The following is a 21,733-nucleotide window of genomic DNA, read 5'->3' on the forward strand; positions in this document are numbered from 1 at the left end:
CAATTTGGAGTTTTGTACAAAACGTTATGGCCATTATACTAGAGACTGTCTGGAAGAGCCGGACATTTGTTCTTTGCGATCGCGAAGGGTAAACTTTGGGCTGAGAAATGTTGTGCTTCGCGATTGCGAAGCATTTTACGCGATCGCGAAGAGTAAATACCTGGGCATGAGCTATATTTCGAGGTTTCAGCCATTTTTAACATATTTGGAGCTATGGAGCTCGGATTGAAGCGATTTTTGAGGCGATTTTCACCATATGGGTTGGGGTAAGTGTTCTATATCCGAAAGTAATTATACTTCATGATTCTATGGTTATGTTCATCATTTATTTCGGATTTAAATGGAAGAAATCAAGATTTTTGCAAAACTTTTCAAGAACGAAAATTCAAGATTTGGAGGTCAAGTTGTTATCGGAATTTGATAAAATTGGTATGGTTGAACTCGTATTGGAATGGGTTGTCAGATTTTGTGAGTATTTTCGGAATCCGGGCTCGAGGGCGATTTTGTCAACTTTTCGGACGGAGTTAGGAATTTATCCAAATTGAATTGTTATGAGTATTAGAGCATATATTTATGGATTTTCTCATTTATTGGCCAGTTTGGAGCGTTGTGCATCGATTTGAGTCATCGGAAGGGCTTGGAAGCCAGTTTTGGAACTTCGGAGCGAGGTGAGTCTTCTTTCTAACCTTGTAAGAGAGAATTGTCTCCATAGATGAATTAATTGGATATGTTCTTCTATGTGTGGGGACTACGTACGCACGAAGTGACGAGAGTCTGTATGTAGCTACTACTATGCTTAAAACCGGGTAGTCTAGGACCCAAAACATGCTTTACTTGTAATAATTGTAACCTTATTGACAGTTTAAATTGCTTTAATTGCATTGAAGTGGTAAATGATTTTCTAAAAGAGTTAAACTTTGTTTTCTCGACTTGTAAAAGAGAAATTGACACTTCCTTGAATAATTGTCTCCCTGATGGAGTTTTGATTGACTGTTTGAATGTGTGTTTCTATGTGTACCTGCGTCGCATGTATGATTCGCGAGCGGGGTGATTGTTTATTTATGTTTGACCGCATCGCATGTATGATTCGCGAGCGGGGTAATAGATGCATCTATGGTTCGCACCATTCGACCCTCTAGTAGTGCACAGTTTAAATATTTGTTGGATCGGACCGTACGATCTCGGCATGATTTGCACATGCTTGTATTGCTTGCCTTGAGATTTATAGATGTTGATATTTGTTCTCCCTGACTTGAGATAAATGTATAAATGATGAAAATGAATTTGGAAATTTCCTATTAATAAAAGAATTGCTTACTTGTTCATGCTATTGAGTTACAACCATCTTTATGAAAATCCTCGATTTACTATATTATTGGTATATTACTTTTGGACCACTAGTAAGTGTCGAAGTCGACCTCTCTTCGAGATTAGATGGGATACTCACTGGGTACATGTTGTTTTCGTACTCATGCTACACTTGCTGTGTATTTTTATTGCACATGTACATGTACATCTAATGGCATCGTTGGGCACAAAAACATGGTTGACATGGAGACTTAGGTGAGATACATCTCTCGAGATGACCCGCAGCCAACAGAGTCTCTTTCAAAGTATAGTAGTTCTTTTCTGTCCAATTGTATTTCGGACAATTATCGTATTGTGCTTTATTTAATAAAAATTGCTCATGCACTCGTGACACTGGGTTCTGGGATTATTATGGGGTATTTTGTATACATTTTTATTTATTTTGTAATGATTATCTTTTACTAGTAAAATTGAAGGAAAATCATAGTTTTCAAAATTATTAAAACGAGAATTTAATTAAGTATTTATGGTTGGCTTGCCTGACAGCGGCGTCCGGGGCCATCATGACCTTTAATGGATTTTGGGTCGTGACAGTAAGTGATAAGGCGATCCTTGTGGTAGAGGTGGAAAAGGAAACACCAGATGAACCTGGTTCACTGGTTAGACGGTCTCAGAAAAAGAAGCAACCTGCTTCAGTAAAGAAGGCTTCAACCTCTAGCTCCAAGTTGAAAGATGTTGTGAGTGAGTTCTCGATGTCTGATGGGGATGTGTTAGTCAAATCCAAGGAAAAGGAGAAATCCAGTGGTGGGAAATCTGGCAAACGAAAGTCTGAACTTATTTAGGAACCTGGTTCAATGAAGAGGATAAGAAGTGAAGTCAGCTTTGGCTCAGAATGCCTGAGGCACCAAAAAGTCCTGTTGGGTTGCACTTTTGACCCAGCAATCTCTGAGATGGCTGATATACGACAAATTCTTGAAATGGTCGAGTTTCAACGATGGGCGCATATATTCCAAATAGATGCACCTAAGGCATATGAGGATGAGGTATAAAGCTTCTTTGCTAGCCTCTTTCCCGTTAAGACAGACCACATCTATGCTTTGGTGAATGGAGTGGACATCGTGTTCGATGTAAAGTTTCTTGGAGAGATCCTTAAAGTTCCTACAGTTGCTGTGTCCAGTGTAAAGGATGTGTGTCAGTTTAACTTCAGAAATGTCGTGGTAAAAGACAATGCAAACCAGAAGTGGGACCAGATCCATAAGAAAGCGTTACTCCCTGTCTATCAGCTGTTGTTCGAATTGGTAAACAAATTTCTATTGCCTCGAGCTGAGAGGAGGTCAGTGACTTCTAAGTCTGACCTATTCATGATGGAGCAACTGGATAGCTTTACTCATGTGAGTCTGCCTGCTATTATGATTGAACATATACAAAAGGTCGCCACCTTCAAAGATGGTAATCATGGCCTTCCCTACGGGTTCTTACTTATGCAAGTGTTTAAATTCTTTGAGGTGCCACTGGGGACAGGGAAGGTGGGGACTAAGAAGCAGACTTTCTCACAGACAACATTGGAAGAATGCGAGTGAATAGAAAAGAATGGGGGAGTAGGAAGTACATCAACCGTCTCACAACTTATTAATGCTCAGAACAATGCAGCTGAGGAGATTCGTCGGTTGAAGGCCAGGAATGCTATCCTGGAAGGTCAGCAAGTCCAAGGGGTTCCGCCGTCAAATGATGAGGTAGCTCGTTTGACAAAAGAGAATGTTGATCTCAGGGCGCAAGTAGAGAACCTGAAAGCACAACTGCTCAATGAGCAAAAGTCGGTCAATGCCCAAATAGACCTTGTTCTCCAAACACTTAATGCAGCTTCTAAGCCCTTTACTCCTAGTGCCCTCTAAGTACCCCTTCAGTGACTAGTTTCTGGAAATGGTTTTTTTGTTTGGCAGATGTTTTGTTTTCTTTTTTTGATGTGGTTGGGATGAAACAGTGATGCTCTCGTCTTAATAGTCCAATGTTGCCTTTGCTTTTTAAGCGAAGGCATATAAATTTTTTATTAATATCAAATCTATCCCTTTTTTATTATCTCAGTGCTTCTATGTTTCTCTGCTCTATCGATGTTAAGTTTGTCATCATCAAAAAAAGGGGAAATTAATAGGTTTTAAATGTCCTTGCATTATGTTTTGATGATCTAACAAACTTACTGTTAAGAACCAGATAGGGAACCTGGCCTACTTGGACTATACTGCAAGTTTAACGGATTCTAGCTAAAGGCGAACTGCTATAGCTTCAGGAGATAGGAAACCAAACAAGGACCTCATACCCTTGTAGTTTCCTTGTAGCAGTACAAAGTTAATTGGACACAGCTGGAGCGACGTGACTGCCTGCATTTTTTCTGCCTACACTGCATTGTTTCAAGTATCCACTTATTCCTTGACCAACTAAAGTGCTTACATCATTTCAAATGATGTCATCAAGGTGTATCAACAATGAGTTTATACAAAATATCACTTAAACATTTCTGTTTCTCATTCAAGCCTTTTGCAAAAAACAGAAAAATCAATTCTCATGAGCTTGAAGAACAAAGTTGAACGCTACTACGGATCAATTCCTAATGTCAGTATTCTGTTGTCCTTAGTTGAGTTGTAACTTTGTTATTGTACTTATCGTATCTCCTAAATTGCTCAGCTGGAAGCGTTGATTAAGAATCTTCTTGTAAATTTCGTAAACTCTTTGAGTTTATGTTGTGACGAGGTTTAGTCATAAGCAAAAGCCTTTATAACTGTACAGTGACAAAGTGACTTGTGGTGAGAGCATCACAAGTTAGTGAAAGTCTTTGTAACTATGGAGGCACAAAGTGGCTTGTGATAATAGTACCACAAGTTAGTTGAGTCATTACAAAGTGGCTTCTAATAGGTTTTTACAAGTTAGTGAAGTTGAAAGCCTATAGGTGTAGGTCGTGATTTTTGTTTTTGGTCTCCTTGTGTGGGATTTTCCATGTAAAAAATCCCTTGTCTCATTTACTTACAGTTTATTAGCATTCTCAGCAGAATCTCGTAGAGGACCAGGTACTCTACTGTTTGGTGGACTCATACAAACTAACAATCTTTACTTGTACATGATACTAATGTAAAACGAGTTTTAATTGACCCAGGTAGTTCTGTTAATATCATTCTGTTGAGAGTGGTAAACGAGATGCAAGCCGATGATAAGCTGATACCTAAGGCGCACACCTTGTCTGGTTTTGACAACTTGAGCGTCGTAATAAAAGCGGAGATAATACTCGCCACATTCGCAGAAGGAGTAATCAAAGACACCAAATTTCAAGTAGTAGAAATGGATATGGCTTACAATATGATTCTCGGTAGACCATGGATTCATGAAATGGATGTTGTTCCATCCACTTTACATCAAGTTATCAAGTTTCCATCACAATAAGCAATACGATAAATCCGTGGTGACCAACAAGCTTCTCGAAGCATTAACTCTGTGGCAGATTCAAGCGCAAAAAGTGACGAAAAATAGCAATCACAGAATTCAGTTGAGGACGCAGCAACACGAACCTCAACTGAAGATGGGCAAACAGATGTAGACTCGAGGCCCGATACTGCTCAAGAACCAGAAGAAAATGAAAATATCAAAACAACAATCGAGGAACTGAAAGCTATTGTATTATTTGTACATTGGCCCGATAGAAAAGTCTACATTGGAACCAACCTCAGCCCAGAGATGAAACGTAAGTTGATTGAATTTTTAAAGGCTAACGCAAATTGTTTTGCTTGATCCCATTCAGATATGACAGGTATACCACCGGAAGTAATGACCCACAAATTAAATGAAGATCCATCATACCCATTTGTTAAATAAAAGAAAAGGAAGCAAGGCTCATTCAAGAATCAACTGATTCAAGATGAGGTGCATAAGCTTTTAAAAAACGGGTCCATCCGCGGTTTAAAGTATCTAGATTGATTGGCTAATACTGTAGTAGTGCCCAAAAAGAATGGTAAGTAGCGCGTTTGTGTAGATTATACTGATCTAAATAAAGCTTGCCCAAAAGATTCTTTTCCATTACCACACATAGATCAACTAATTGATGCTACAGGGCATGAATTATTAAGTTTTTTAGATGCCTATTCAGGATATAATCAGATTAAAATGGATCCTCTAGATGAAGAAAAAACTTTCTTTATCACAGACAGGGGGACTTACTGTTACAAAGTTATACCGTTCGGCTTAAAGAATATTGGGGCCACATACCAAAGGCTAGTGACCAAAATGTTTAAAGAACACCTAGGAAAAACCATGGAGGTGTATATAGATGATATGCTGGTCAAATCACAATAAGTAAGGGATCATATTCAACACTTGACTGATACATTTCAGATTCTTCGCAAATTTAACATGAAGTTAAATCCTGAGAAATGTGCATGTGGCGTGTCATCGGGTAAGTTCTTGGGATTTTTTGTTTCTAACCGTGACATTTAAGTAAATCCTGTGCAAATTAAAGCTATTGAGGAAATTTCAAATATACTCACGAGCGTGAGCAAAAAAGAAGTACAAAGGCTGACAGGAAGAATAGCAGCCTTGGGAAGATTTATTTCCAAGTCATCGAAAAAGTGCTTCAAATTCTTTTCAGCTTTAAAAAAGCAAAATCAATTTGAATGGTCTGAAGAATGTCAACAAGCACTTAAAAATATAAAGGCGTACTTTTCAAATCCACTATTGCTAGCCAAACCAAAAGATGGGGAGAAATTGCTTATCTACCTTGTTGTTTCAGAAGTAGTGGTAAGTGCTCTATTAGTTCGAGAGGACCAAGGTAAACAATCTCTAATTTATTATGTTAGCAAGTCTTTATTAGATGATGAGACTCGATATCCTCATTTCGAGAAACTTGCACCTAGCATTAATTATGGCATCTAGGAAATTAAGGCCTTATTTTCAATGTCATCCTGTCTTAAGGCTGTATTGTGGCCCGGGACCGGCCCAGGACCGCGGGCTTAACGGGCTAGTTCAACCGGGCCTGGGCTCTAGTGGTGTAAAAGCCCGTGGTGGACCGGTTCAAGACATTTAGCCCGTGAGCCCGGGACCGGCAGGTGGGCTTGGGCCGGTTCAACCGGGCCCAACGGGCTCCAACGGCTAATTTTTAAATTAAAAAAAAAAAAAAAGACCAACGGTCAGATTTTTAAAATTTATCCGTTGGCCACTTTAAAAATAGCCATTTGGCCCCCAAACTTTGCTTTAACCCCAAACTTTTTATAATTACACTTTTTCCCAATTCTCAACTATAAATACCCCCCTCCCCATTCTTTCATTTTTACTCACAAAATCATCAATCTCTCTCTAATTTTCTTCTATAATTGCTTGCTTTATTATTACAATTTCGTAAAAAATTGTGAAGTTGATGAATTGAAGTATTCAAGTCTTCAACGATATTCAATTTTCAAGAAGTTGTTCGTCAATTCGGTAAACACGTTCCAACTCTTAAGTTTTAATATTATAGTTTTGTTAGTTTTATTTAGTACAATTATAATTAATATGGCATTTTCTTTGAAAAATATTTTTGGTGGTAAGGATAAGGGAAAATCAAAAATTGGTGAATCTAGTAGCCAAGCTACTACTCTTCCCTCGGCTCCCCGACCCAGACCTGTTACCCGTCCTCCTCCACCTATTATTCTTGATAGTAATAACCCTTGTTTTCAATTTTTCGATAGTCAATTTTGCCATGATGTTGCACCGGGTCAATAATTAAATGAAGAAGTTATGAATGCTCTTTATCCTAATGAAACTATCTTTGAAAATGATGAGAAAAATGATGATTTAGATGAAACACAACCGGATTTAGATGATACACCTACTAGTCCTGTTAATAACCCAACTGATGCCCCGCCTGACCCTCCTATAGTAACCCCTACTTTTAATAGACAACCTTCTAAACGGCCAGAAACATCTCTTGTTTGGTATTTTTTTTACCCACCTAAGAGAAAAAAATAAGGCTAAGTGTAACACTTGTGGGTCTCAACTAGTTCATAAATTTACTGGAAACCGTAGCGGTACGGGCAGTTTGACTAGATACATATTGAAACACCCTAGAGATAAAGCTAGATTTTTACAAATGAAAGCTGCGCAAGAGGGGACAAGTGTAGATAGTACGGTTAACCCTAGTACAGGTTCAAATCTAGTTCAACCGGGAATTAACATTGTTACCGGTGGCATTTTATATTATGATCCAAATAAAGATCGTGAAGAATTGGCAAAAATGGTTACTGTTATGTGCTTACCCTATAGTTTTCCTTCTAACCCTCATTTTGTGCATTATATTAGAAGAGTTTTTAATCCTACTTATAAAGGATGGCCTCGCGCAACCGTAAAGAGCGATATTTATAAATATAAACATGAATATGAACAATATTTGCGCTATTTATTTACTCATATAGATTGTCGCATTGCTATTACTACTGATATTGGTAGAAGTGGTAATGACTGTGATTATCTAACTGTTACAAGTCATTGGATAGATGAGGAGTGGATAATGCAAAAGCGCATTATTGCTTATAGAATAATTAATTCACGCCACACATGTAAGTTTATTGCAAACACAGTTGCAGATATTTGTAGATATTTTTGCATTAGAGATAAAATTATGTCGGTTTCAATGGATAATGCTTCTAGTAACACTAATGCTATAGGCTTGCTTACAACTACACTAAATCCTGCATTTAGTAATATTTTTCATGTTAGATGTATTTGTCATATTTACCATTTAATCGTCGGTGCTGGTATGAAAGTTTTAAATGTAGAAATTGAAAAGGTTAAAATGGCTCTTAATTGGCTTTTTTATTCAAACCGTAGAAGTAGACTTAGAGACTATTTTAAAAAATGTGATGAATTTGGCCTTAGAGAAAGAAAGGTTCCTAAACCTTGTCCGACTAGATGGAATTACATGTATGAAAGTTTAATTGTTGCATATGAATATAGGAATCCAATAAGCGCAACGTATAATGCTCGTGTAGGTGATGGTGATGATGATGATGATGAGCACCTTACAAATCAAGATTGGAGTAATGTTAAAATGTTTGTAGACTTTTTAGAACAATTTCATATTGCTACAAATGAATTATCTGGCCAATATTATCCTACTATTTCTAACTGTTTAGTTTATATTGCAGCACTTGTAGATTTATTTACTCAATTTTCAGAGGGTGGAGTAATTTATGAAGAAGCTATTAATTCTATGAAAGCTAAGTTTAAAAAATATTTTTTCCCTATCCCCCCTATTTTTGGTGTTGCTGCATTGTTAAATCCTACAATGAAATTAGGAGGTCCTCACTTTTGGTATTCAAAAATTTATAACGCTTTATCACTTTCAGCTGAGGAATTTGCTACACTTGGAGATGCAAAAGCCTCAATTAAAATAAATGCTCAAACTATTTATAATGCTTATCAACTTGCCTTAGATCAAGCTAGACCAAATGTTCCAACTCCTACTTCGTCTAGTTCGCAAGCATCTAAAAGAACTGCGAGCCTAAAAGCCCTTAGTTCTTGGACGGAGTTCAGGGGTTTTCAAGGTGATAATTTTGGTGATAGTTCACAACAAAATGAGCTTCAAGTTTATTTGTCGCAGGGACTTGAATAAGAGAATCCCGACGGCTCCTTCGATGTTTTGGAATGGTGGAAGGACAAACAAAAACACTATCTGGTTCTTTCAAGGATGGCTCGAGATATTTTAGGTGTTCAAGCTTCAACAGTGGCATCGGAGAGCGCATTCAGTCAAGCGAGGCTTCAAATCGGTGATCATAGAGCGTCTATGAGGGAGAGCTTGGAAAAATCAGTACTCTTCAGAGATTGGATCCATTCAAAAAGAAGAAATTTTGGACTTGCAGAATCACAACCGGAGATAGATGAAGTTTATGAAGAAATGCAGCGGAACTTGCGCAGGATGCTGCTTCGCCCGGAAGCGGTAATAAACAAGCTTCTTTTCCACCACCACCAACGGAAATTCCTCCGGACCTTCAAGGATTTATGAGATTTGTTAGAGATAATACATAGACTAACATGTAACTTGTATTTTGGCACATCTTCCTTAGTTTTTTCCTTTTAATGGTGGTATTAGTACCTTGTTGTGCTCATTCCATTAGGGGGAGGAAGACTAAGAAAGATATTGTCATTCTTTGTTAATGTCGTAATAGTAAAATATATAAGACATTCCCTTGAATATTTCTTTGCAATTTATTTTGTGTTTAAATTTGATATAGTATATATATTATATATCTAATACATATAAACTATATATATATATATCTAATACATACTATATACACTATATATACTATATATATTTATATAGCTATATATAAGCAATTTATACTAGTATATACATATATAGTTTACAAGAAAGTGCCTTACATAAAAAAAATTTAAAAAAATAGCCTATATATATATATATATATATATATAAGGCAATATATATTACATAAGGCAATATATAATTATATATACACATAATACACCCTTATATATACATACTATTTATACTATATATACTATATATATTTATATAGCTATATATAAGCAATTTATACTAGTATATACATATATAGTTTACAAGAAAGTTCGTTACATAAAACAAATTAAAAAAATAGCCTATATATATATGTGTGTGTGTGTATGTATGTGTATATATATATAAGGCAATATATATTACATAAGGCAATATATAATTATATATACACATAATACACCCTTATATATACATACTATACATACTATATATACTATATATATTTATATAGTTATATATAAGCAATTTATACTAGTATATACATATATAGTTTACAAGAAAGTGCCTTAGATAAAAATAAAATAAAAAACATAGCCCGAAACGGAAAAAGCCTGATAGGCTCATTTAGGCCCGCGGGCTCGACACATTTAGCCCGGGACCATGTGAGCTTAGGACCGTCGTGGGCCGGTTACACACATTGGGACCGTTTGGCCCTGGACCGCCTCAGTCCGGCCCGCCTCAAGCCCGGGCCCTGCCCGATCCGTTTAGGCCCGTTTGGCCCGGACCACAATACAGCATTATCCTGTCTCTGTAGTAACTGCGTACCCCTTACGTAATATATTTCATAAACAAGAGTTATCGGGTAGATTAGCCAATTGGGCTATAGAGCTAAGCGAATATGAAATTACATATCAACCTAGAACTCCAATAAGTCACAAGTTTTAGCAGATTTTATGGCAGATTTTAGCCAAGGGATACAATTGAAAGCAGAAAAAGAACTACGGGTATTTAATGGGTCTAATCTAGGTACTTGGACCTTATTTACTAACGGTTCGTCAAATGTAAAAGGAGTAGGTCTAGGCATTGTCTTGGTACCACCTGTGGGAGAAACCATACGACAAGCCATAAAATGTCATCCTATCACCAATAATGAGGCGGAATATGAAGTTGTGATTGCAAGTTTAGAATTGGCATGAGAGCTCGGAATATAACAAGTCATAATCAAAAATGATTCACATCTTGTAGTTAACCAAATGCAGGGGACTTATATAGCTAGAGAGGCAAGGATGCAACAATGCCTTGAAAAGGCACGAGATTTGGTTAGACAATTTCAAACTTGAAAAGTCACGCGGATACCAAGGGAGAGAATGCCGAGGCAGATGCTTTAGTAACCTTGCATCCGCTGCAGAAGTAACAAATGAAGAAAACGCTTCCGTAATACATTTGTTTCATTCAGTGCTTGATCAAGATAAAAACGAGGTAAATTTCAATAACCTAACTTGGGATTGGAGAAACGAGATTGTCAATTTTTTGCAGTATGGAATACTACCTGAAGATAAGAAAAAGGCTCAGGCACTTCGCCAAAAGGCTGCTCGTTACTATTTAAATTAGGGCAATTTATATCGGAAAATATTCGGTGGCCCTCTAGCAAGATGACTCGGGCCTTCTCAGATGGAATATATGATGAGAGAAATACACGAGCGGCATTGTGGAAATCACTCTAGAGGAAGATCTTTGGTAAAAACAATAATTAGAGCTGGCTATTACTGGACAAAAATGGAAGAAAAAGCGGAAAATTTTGTGGTTAAATGTGACAAGTGCCAAAGATATGGCAACAACATGTATCGACCACCTGAATTATTACATCTGGTTGTTGCACCATGGCCTTTTATGAAGTGGGGAATGGATATCATAGGTTCACTACTACAAGCCAAAGGCAAGGTAGGATTTCTGTTAGTACTCACCGACTATTTTACTAAGTGGGTAGAAGTAGGAGCCTTCAAACAGGTACGAGAAAAAGAGGTTAGCACTTCATCTGGCAAAACATCATATGCCGGTTTGGGGTTCCAAAGGAGATCGTGTGTGATAACGGCCCGCAATTCATAGGTACGCAAATCACAAAATTCTTCCAAAGTTGGCAAATTAAAAGAATTATCTCAAAACCTTATCATCCGGTGGCCAATGGACAAGCTGAATCAACAAATAAAGTTATTATCAACAACTTGAAAAAAAGACTAGAAGAATCAAATGGAAAATGGCCAGATGTACTACCTAGAGTCTTGTGGGCTTATCGAAACAAAGCAAAAACAAATACGGGAGAAATACCATTTTCACTTATATACGGAGCTGAAGCCTTAATTCCAGTTGAAATAGGAAAGACAAGTACGAGATATACTCAAGCTACTGAAGAGTCAAATGAAGAAGAGATGCGGGTAAATCTGGATTTACTTGAAGAATGGAGGGAAACTGCCTTAATAAGGATGGCAGCGCAACAACAAGTTATTGAGCGGTATTACAATCGGAAAGCTTGTCTCAGATACTTCAAGATTGGGCACTACATATTTAAGAAAGTTTTCCAATCCACGAGGGCAGCCAATGCAGGAAAGTTAAGTCCAAATTGGGAGGGGCCTTACAAGATTCATGGTATCGCAGGAAAAGGGTGCATATGAGTTTGAAACATTGGATGGCAAGATTCTACCTTCAAGCCGGAATGCTATTCATCTGAAGAAGTACTATTTCTAAGGGAAGGAAATACCGACGGTCAGGTATCCCCACTTACGATTTTTATTTTTGAATTGTTAAAATTTTACTAATAATTTTAGATGATAGGCAAAAAGCTAGCCCACACTACATGATGAATTTAGACCTGAAAGACACGCGGAAGGAACACAATTCCCGGTCTAGGGTTACAATTATTCTAATGGAAATGTAATGGGTTAAGCAGTCTTCATCTAAAATTATACCTCCGAGTCCCGTATGTTTTTCCTTTTCAGGAAAAGGACCGCATGGAAGGAATAATCAAGTGCTCAAGATTTCATACTTCAAAACTCAAACACTTGGGGACTATATATATATATAAGGAAGGCAAAGAAGGCTGAAACAATTAAATTTCAAGTCAAGCCTAAAGTCTACTCAACAAACATCAAGTTCAGAGCAAAGTCACGAGCCAAAAAATACAAGCCTGATCCAAAAACCTGTGATGAATACACTCGTGGATACAAATTTCAAACATCTACGAATGATTAGGTTAAAAGCAGTATTTAGCCATGGGTCATAAAAACCCTTGGATTTTCTTTTCTACAAATCTGTTGTAAAGAAAACAGTTACGGAAGAGTTATAAAAGATATTTAAATACATGTAAGGTGTTATTTAAAGCTTGACAAAGTTCGAATGAAAACTTTTATCAAAGTTATTCCAAGAAACATGTGTGTTCCTATTTCTCCGTTCGTATGTTTACACCATTATAATATTGAGATGTCTTCTTCATTAAGTGTCGTATATAAAAGGGCCCTCTTTTATAATTCGTGCTTGATTCAAAAAGTCACGAAATTAATATAGCATTTTTAAATGCAAAAGTTAAAGGGTAAAATAAAAACCCACATATTAACACTAAAGTGGAAAGTAAAGCCCCAAACTTATAAAGAAAAAGGCATGGGTAAATTATTAAAAGAGTATAACAGAAACTCAAGTCAAAGATATTATAAGTTGAAACAAAAAAATTTATAATATTTAATTGAAACTAAGTATGAACTTAGTCCTAACTTAATTGTCATTATAAATCCCCGAAAAGACCTGGGGATATGTTGTTACAAAAATATTACCCCTAAATAGGACCAAGGGTAAAACCACCAAATGTTCCACCATCAAAACAAAAAAAGTTAAACTTCACAAACAAACTTTCACTGTGGAGCAGGTTCTGAAGAAGAATTCAAGATGGCATCATCAGCAGCAGAAGGCTCGATTTGATCAGAAGGAGCTGGGACATCCACCGCACCAGAATTAGCTTCAACATTTTTGGGAGTATCAGCCATGGGTGAAGAAAAACTTTGACTTTGCTGAGTTTTTTCTATTGTTTCCTTAATCTTTGCTAACTCAGCATCCAAGTTAAAACCTTCCTAGCTTACCTCCATAAGAGTATCATGACGCGTGTTCAAAATGGCTCAACTTACTTCAATAGCAGCCTTGTCCTCAAGAGCCTCGTATTCTCTTTCTCAATGATCAATTTCACTTTTAAGCTCCTCCTTCTCGGCTAAAGCAGCATTGTAAGAAGACTGTAAAGGGGAAAGTGAACTCTTCAAGAACTTAACCTTATCGGAAGACACTCGAAGATCTTTTTTGGGTCTGGGTGAGTGTTTGAACAAGCTCACTAGCATAAACCTCTTTCTCATTCAACAGGGCCTTCAGACCTCTGATCTCTTCAGTAGTTTTGGAGAGTTATTCAGCAAAAGACGACTCGAGGAGATTTTTATCCTTGCCCGCCAAGTTGGAAGAAGTTTTCTCAACTGCTAGCTCTGATGCCATGACTCTTAACTGCTGCTCTAAGGTACATTTGTTTTCTTCTAACACTTCCATCTCAAGTTGGAGGCTTTCATACTGCTCTTTCCAATTATCTATCTCAATCTGGTAATCATGCATCAATTGCTCTGTATGGGAAACCCTTTTCATCATCTCTGTACCGATGAGATTGATCTACATAAAAAAGGGATAAGAATCCTAGCAGAAGGAAAATGGAATAAAATATAAAAAGAAATATGTACCTTCAATGATGATTGCACGATGTCATTCATCCAAGTCAAAGAACTGTGACTTTCTAGCTTGGACTTTTCAACCGTACCAATCAAGTGTTTTAACCATACGTCAGCCTGGCTTGACTTCTTCAGAAGATTACCATCGGCAGGAACTTTAATGGTAATTGCTTCATTACCCTGCTTCACTTGAAGAACCAATTTTAGTGCGAGAAATATTGGTAGCAGGGATGGTAGACGAAGTCATAATGGCTTGAGGCGAAGCAGAAATAGTAGTAGTAAGAATAGGCAAGTGGCGTTCCATTGGGACAGATACGGGAAAGGAGGCAAGAGGTACTTCCTCAAACACCAAGTCAAAGCCTTCATTATCAAACCCACGCGAGAAGAGTTGATCAGCAGAGTCACGAGTTGCCATGGGAGTAGGAGTAACCTCACTAAAGTGGCTTTAACAGGACCAGTCACAGAAACAAAATGGGGAGTAGGAGTAACCTCGTCATCCGAAATGACGCGTCTTCTAGCCCGCGGCTTTCTAACAAAAGAACTTCCATCCCGCTCCTGTTCGTCTTCAGAATCCTGGGGTCTGTCAGCTTTCCTTTTCGATGAAGAACTCAAGATTATCTCCTGAGCTCTTGCCAAAGAAAGTCTAGAAGCTGCGATAGACTCAGCGCTTACACCATGAATAGGAAACCCTGATAAAAAGAAGGGTCAAATACATTCTAATGAAAGAATGAACAAAAATATAAGGAGAAGAATAAAATTCTTACCATGAGTTTTAACCGTCCAACCAAACCTATTTGAGAGGTACTTCCAAGATCTAACTTCCATCGGAGCAATGGTCAACAATTTCTCTACCCAATCACAGAAATTGGGAATCTCTTCAACAGTTCCCATGGTTTCTTAAAGGAGAAAAGCAAAACAGTCACGGGAAGTACAAACCCTTTTTTAAAAAAAAAAAAGAAGAGAGAAAGTTGTAAAGAAAACTTACGTGCAAAATTTCATTTTTCAGGGAATGACATATTTTCTTCACTCACTAACCCTACCATAGGAGCAGCAACAAATCGGGCATACCAGCCATGATCTGTATTGTCCTCAGGGCTGAATAAAACCCTCTTACTCCTCGCCACAAAAGTAAAGATCCCATGACGGAACAACTTAGGGGAGTAGAGGTGGATTAGATGAAAAAAGGTGAAAGGCAATTGAGCCAAATTAGCCAAGTATCTTAAATATGCAACAGCCCTCAATACAATATGGCCAATTTGTCCTAAACACACATTAAAAAAGCGACAAAATTCAATAATAACTAGATCAATAGGGGTCTAAAGTCCAATGTGAAGGGGTACGAATACACAAAAGAAAAGCCAGTCTTGAAGGAAGTGATCCTTTGATTTGCATTAAGGATCAAAATTGGGAAATCAAACCTCCAATGACAATCTCTACGGACAACAGAGATCAAACCTTCAGTAATCTATGAAGGGTAAACATTGGCACGATCATGAGAGGACATAGAAGAAACTTGGTTTCTAATTGATTCTCTATCAGTATAAAAAGAAAGTTCAGAAGGGATAATTTCGTCTACTGTAGGTTCATAGACTAGTTCACTGAAATCCCTACTTCTGGCAGAAGACCTATGTGGAAAAGAAGCCCTAGTTCTAGAAGATGAAGGAGGAGTGGAACTAGGTAGAGAAGAAGAAGAAGAACCTCGAATGGAAACTGACCCTAAACTACGTGGCCTAACCCCTCTCCTGGTAGGAGCAAGGGGAAGTTCATCTACGATAAGAACTTTTTGAGGATCAGGGTTTGAAGAAGACATAACTATATGAAGAGGAAAAAAAGATTGAATAGTCAAAGATGGAAAACTTTTCTATGAAAGAAGAGACAAAGGATATATTTATACTCAGAAGCAACCGTACAAAAAAAAGGTAATGATGGGAATGTCATAATGAAAACTGTCACTTCATGATTGATGCAGCCGTAAAAAAAGCCTTAAAAGACGTTGAAGGGTTGCAGAACCAATCAAAAGCCGCCACATGTCACATGCATTAAATGGAAGTGACATGCGAAGCGTCAGTTCTGGAGAAGGTATAATGATATGTGGAATGGCGGGAAAGATGAAAGATTCCCGCTTTAATGAGATCCACTTCCCAAATATTCAATTGCTAAATAAATGGCAAGTGCGGGGACTATCTGTATTGGGAAAAATCGAGTTAACATTTGAAATTAATTATGTGATGGCATGTCAAGACACGTGGATCAATAAAAGCGTGACAACTAGCAAAGAGTATTCAAAGAGTTGTGAGCCTTAATAGGTACGGGCAAAGGTTCAAGAAAACAAAAACGAACGGTTACTTGGATCTCTTGATAATTTGAAGAGACATCGGAGGAATGAACCTAGTTAGCAAAACGTACATATACGTATTATCTGTAATTAATGAGCATCAATGATGGGAAACGTTATAGAATCTTCACGAAACAGTTACGATTACCAATTATAACGTTACATTAATGCCATTATTTGCTCATAATGGCTCTATTATGAGAGGAAAGAAACGTAGCTTAGAAATAGCTATAAAAGGAGAGAAATAACATTTGTATTGGGGACACGGATTATTATTGGAATATACTGATTTATTTTGCTTTATTTGCTTACTCAGCTACTTCTCAATTTAATTCTTCTTTTTCTTTATTTGATTATCAGTAACCTGAATTCTTCTAAAATTAAGCTTTGACCTAAATTTCTATTTTCTAGTTAAACAAATATATAGTATATTTTGAATATCCTTGACACAATTAAAAAGATTGTCTAGTGGCCAAGGATGTTAAACGTGAGGTAGAATTAAGTGGGATTTGAATCCTTGTGTTAACATGTCTATTTGACTATTAAAACTTAAATTTGTGGTAAAACCAACAACAAATCTTGAAAGTTGCCTTTAACTAAGGATGCTTATTAAGCAAATCTTATAACTTAAAAGTCAAGCTCTGCCGAAATTTCTTTAACAAAAATATCTCTACTGATTACAAACATGTTCGGCTCTCTCTTTCATTTGGTTCTATATATCCTAACTTTTGTTAGTATATTTTTTGTTGTTGTTAGTTTTGATTTATAAATTGTTGTTCTATTACTATTAATAGTATTTTTATGATTTAGTGTAGTTTGATTTAAAAAAATTTATGCACCCCTTCATTGAAAAAGAAAGTTATTAACTAAATTTCTAGATACGTTACTGACTTCTGACAGTTAGATATGTGATTAATTATTTATTGGTTCAGTGGACTAACTACTTATTCACAAATATTTTTTAAATACTATAAATAATGTACCGAACCAAAGATTTGAGTTAGGGAATAGAGCTGAGCCCCATATGTTGTTTACTACAATGAATTTAGTTTTTTTTATTTATAAATTGTAGTTTTATCTGCATTCATCCTACCAACACGAGCTTACTAAGGCTTTATCGCCCAACCAGCAACACTAATGTCTATTTATATGTTTGAGAGCTCCACTTATACTACTCATACAATCTCTTCTTAATCAATAAAGGGAGAAACTCAAAAATAGTCAGATTTACGAGTGGTCATTCAAAAATAGCCACAGTTTCAAAAGAAATCAAAATTTAGTCATTTTTCATGTAAAGATAAATTTGAACGAAAATATTATTCAAAGTTCGGAAAATACTCCAGCATAATATACTGGAGTTCCAGCATAACTATACTGGAACTTCAGTATAATATACTGGACTTCCAACATAATATACTGGAGTTCCAGTACCATATACCGGTCTGACATAATATGTTGGAAGTTCAAACACAAGTGTTCCAATCTCGAGTATATTATGCTGGAACATTCTGTGTGTTGGAGTTCCCGCATAATATGCTGGAAGTTCATACACAGGTGCACCGATCTCCACTATATTATGCTGGAACTTTCAGCGTTGCAGCAAAATAGTGGTTGTTTTTCAATGACTTTGCGAACGCTGACTATTTTTGAATGACCAGTCTGAAAACTGGTTAGCCCATGCTATTTTTACTTAATAAAGCCCCTACTGTTACATAAATTTTCATTCAATCTAACAATCAGACTACCTTCAATTCTGTTAGATAGTTCGCTTGGTAGAAATGAATATACTGAATGCATATCACGAACTTATGAATTCGGATGATAACACTGTGAGTTGAGTTGATCTCAATCACAGCTCATCCTCCATTAATGGAGACTCAAATGAGTAAATCGAGCTACAAAAGAGAGGATGAATATCAGAGAGAACAATGAGTGAAAAACTTTCTAGTATATTGAAAAGCATATGCAAAGTCTGATATACATCACATATATATACACAATCACCCCACTAACTTAATCTCCAATTAACTAATGCTAATTATTTTAACTACTCTAACTAACTGGTGACAGCTAGCTTCTGTCCCCACTAACTTGTCCAGTTGTCACTCTCCTTCACGGTCTCTCACACTCCCCCTCAAGCTGGAAGGTGTAGAATGTTAAGCACTCCAAGCTTGCTCAACAAATATTCATGTTGTATTCTCCCAAGTCCTTTGGTCAATAGGTTCGTCGGTTGCTCATTTGTCCCTATATGATGTGTCTTAATCTTGCCATCTTTGATCTTGTCTCTCACAAAGTGACAATCAATCTCTATATGCTTAGCCTTTCGTGAAATTTAGGATTGGATGCAATCTGTAGAGCTGCTTTGCTATCACAAAACACATTCACAAGTTGTTCAACTGAAATGCCAAGCTCTGTAAACAACCCAAGTAGCCATACTATCTCTGCAGTAGTTGTTGCAAGGCTTCTGTATTCTGCCTCTACTAAGCTTCTAGACATTGTCTGCTGCTTCTTAGATTTCCATGACACCAATGAATCCCCATACTTCACAAAAAAACAAGTTACTAACCTTCTGGTATTAGGACATGCAGCCCAGTTTGCATCACAGAAGCAAGTCAGACTGTTTCCACCTTTGCTGCTTAGTAGAATGCCCATTCCTGGATTTAATTTGATATATTTCACAACTCTTAATGCTGCTTCCCAGTGAGATTGCTTAGGTAACTACATAAATTGACTAAGTGTTTGGACATCAAATATTATATTTGGCCTTGTGATTGTCAGATATATTAATCTTCCAATTAACCTCTGATAGCTTGTAGCATCCTTCATCAGCTCATCTCCAGATACCCCAACATGTGCATCAAACTTTGCTGAAGTGAATTTTGTGATTCATATCTATTGGAGTGGACGCAGGTTTAGTAGCTCCTAATCCCATATCAGAAATCAGTTGCAAGGCATACTTCCTTTGGTTTAACAAGATCCCTTTGTTGGATCTCATGACTTCAACTCCCAAGAAATATTTTAGTTCCCCCAAATCTTTCACTTTGAACTTGTGATTTAGAACATCTTTAGTTTCTTGGATGAACTGTTCATTGTTTCCTGTGATGAGCAAATCATCCACATACCCAAGAACAGCCACAAAATTTGCTCCTTTCTTCTTGGTAAACAGTGAATAATCATATAGACTTTGTTTATATCCTACCTCAAGGAGTGCCTCTGTTGGTTTGATGTTCCATTTTCTTGAAGCTTGCTTTAGACCATATAATGACTTCACTAGCTTACATACTTTGGTCTCCCCCTGTCTTCTAAAACCTTGAGGCATCCCCATATATACTTCTTCATATAAATCTCCCTGCAAAAATGCATTATACACATCCATTTGATACATATTCCATCCTTTTGATGTTGCTACTGCAATAACTAACCTTACAGTTACCATTTTGGCAACTGGTGAGAAGGTCTCATGGTAGTCTAGCCTCTATTTTTGGCTGAATCCTTTTGCTACTAGCATGGCCTTGAATATTTCAACATCTCTATTAACTTTATACTTTATTTTATACACCCATTTTGATCTAATTGTGTTCTTTCCCTAGGGCAAGTCTACCATCTCCCATGTTCTGTTGTCTTCCAATGCCTTGATTTCTTGCTTCATTGCCTCAATCCATCTCTTGTCTCTTGATGCTTCTATACAGTTCTATGGTTCTGTGAGTTCTGAAACCTTTGCTACAAAGCTTTTGCATACCTGTGAAAGCTGATCATAACACTGATAGTTTGAAATAGGATATAATGCCACATTATGTGCCTTTTTTTGGTAACATAATCTTGTAATCATATGGGTTATTTGGTACTTCTGCCAGATCTTCTTGGTTCTGATTCCTAAGGAAACACATTCAGGTACATCATTTTCTGCATGCTCATCATGTGTAGCTTGTTGAGGTTCAGATGCTTTTTTAGATACTACAACATCATCAATGTTGCCCTCTTCAGATACTACAACATCAGCAATGTTTCCCTCTTCATAGACTGCATCAACCTCATCATTTTCATGAGCTTCATGGATTACAATAGTTGTATCAACTTCACTTTTAGATGCATGATCTGCAGCTGGTGTATGCAATGGTTCAAATGTATGATCTGCAGCATGTCCCTGTAATGGTTCATGCTCAAATGATGCACTCCCCCTAGCAAAAACATTAACAGGATGCAATGAGGAAGACTTAGCAAATGGGAACAGATGCTCTTTGAAAACAACATCCCTGCATACAAAAAAATGATTAGTTGCAAGGTCCAAGAGCTTGTAGCCCTTTTGTGTATCTGAATAGCCCAAGTGCACAATAGGTTTGGCTCTTACTGAGAACTTGTTGTCATGTAACATAGTTGTGGCATAGCATAAGCATCCACAAACTCTTAAATGCTCAAGAGAAGGCTTCTGATGATGTAGAAGTTCATATGGTGATTTGCCTTGCAAAATGATAGAACGCAACCTATTTATGATGTAAACAACAGTAATAATACATTCTCCCCAGTATTTAGTTGGTATATTTGCCTAGAATTTTAGGGCCCTTGTTGTATCTAATATATGTCTATGTTTTCTCTCAATTACCCCATTCTGTTGGGGAGTGTATGCACAGCTACTTTGATGTATGATGCCATAATGTTCAATCAAATCAATGCACTGTTTGCTAAAAAACTCTCCTCCATTATAAGTTCTAACTATCTTAATAGCTACACCAAATTGTGTTCTTAGCATAGAGAGAAACTTTTACAACACAACAATTACATCACTTTTCAACTGCAGTAAATGTACCCAAATATACCTCGAACAATCATCTACAACTATTAGAAAGTAATATTTTATATCATGTGTGGGAAACTTGTATGGTCCCCAAACATCCATGTGTAAAAGCTGTAAAGGATTACTACTTCTTGTAACACTTCTAGGAAAAACTAGTCTGCTCTGCTTAGCTAATGGACATACAGAACAGTCTTTATTTTTATCAAGATCTTTAAGATGTAAGGAATCTATGTTTTTCATTGTACTAACAGAGGTGTGACCTAATCTTTTATGCCAAAGAATGC

The 21,733-nt window shown here is 37.0% G+C and overlaps 1 protein-coding gene across 1 annotated transcript; it reads left to right on the top strand.

Moving 5' to 3' along the window:
- Positions 1-11,353: 11,353 nt before the first annotated feature.
- Positions 11,354-12,246, top strand: LOC138871535 (uncharacterized). Its single transcript, XM_070149417.1, has 2 exons — positions 11,354-11,529; positions 11,712-12,246. The coding sequence occupies exons 1-2, from the start codon at positions 11,354-11,356 to the stop codon at positions 12,244-12,246; spliced, it is 711 nt and encodes a 236-aa protein (XP_070005518.1).
- The last annotated feature ends 9,487 nt before the right edge of the window (positions 12,247-21,733 follow it).

The sequence above is a fragment of the Nicotiana sylvestris genome, chromosome 6 (genome assembly GCF_000393655.2).
Source record: "Nicotiana sylvestris chromosome 6, ASM39365v2, whole genome shotgun sequence".
NCBI classification, from domain to species: Eukaryota; Viridiplantae; Streptophyta; class Magnoliopsida; order Solanales; family Solanaceae; genus Nicotiana; species Nicotiana sylvestris.

What these genes read in the sequence shown, in the direction of transcription:
- LOC138871535 (XM_070149417.1), top strand. Translation starts at nt 11,354, where the DNA reads ATGGAAGAAAAAGCGGAAAATTTTGTGGTTAAATGTGACAAGTGCCAA. An exon ending in AAAGGCAAGGTAGGATTTCT is followed by an intron (nt 11,530 to 11,711) that starts GTTAGTACTCAC and finishes ATTCTTCCAAAG; the next exon opens with TTGGCAAATTAAAAGAATTA.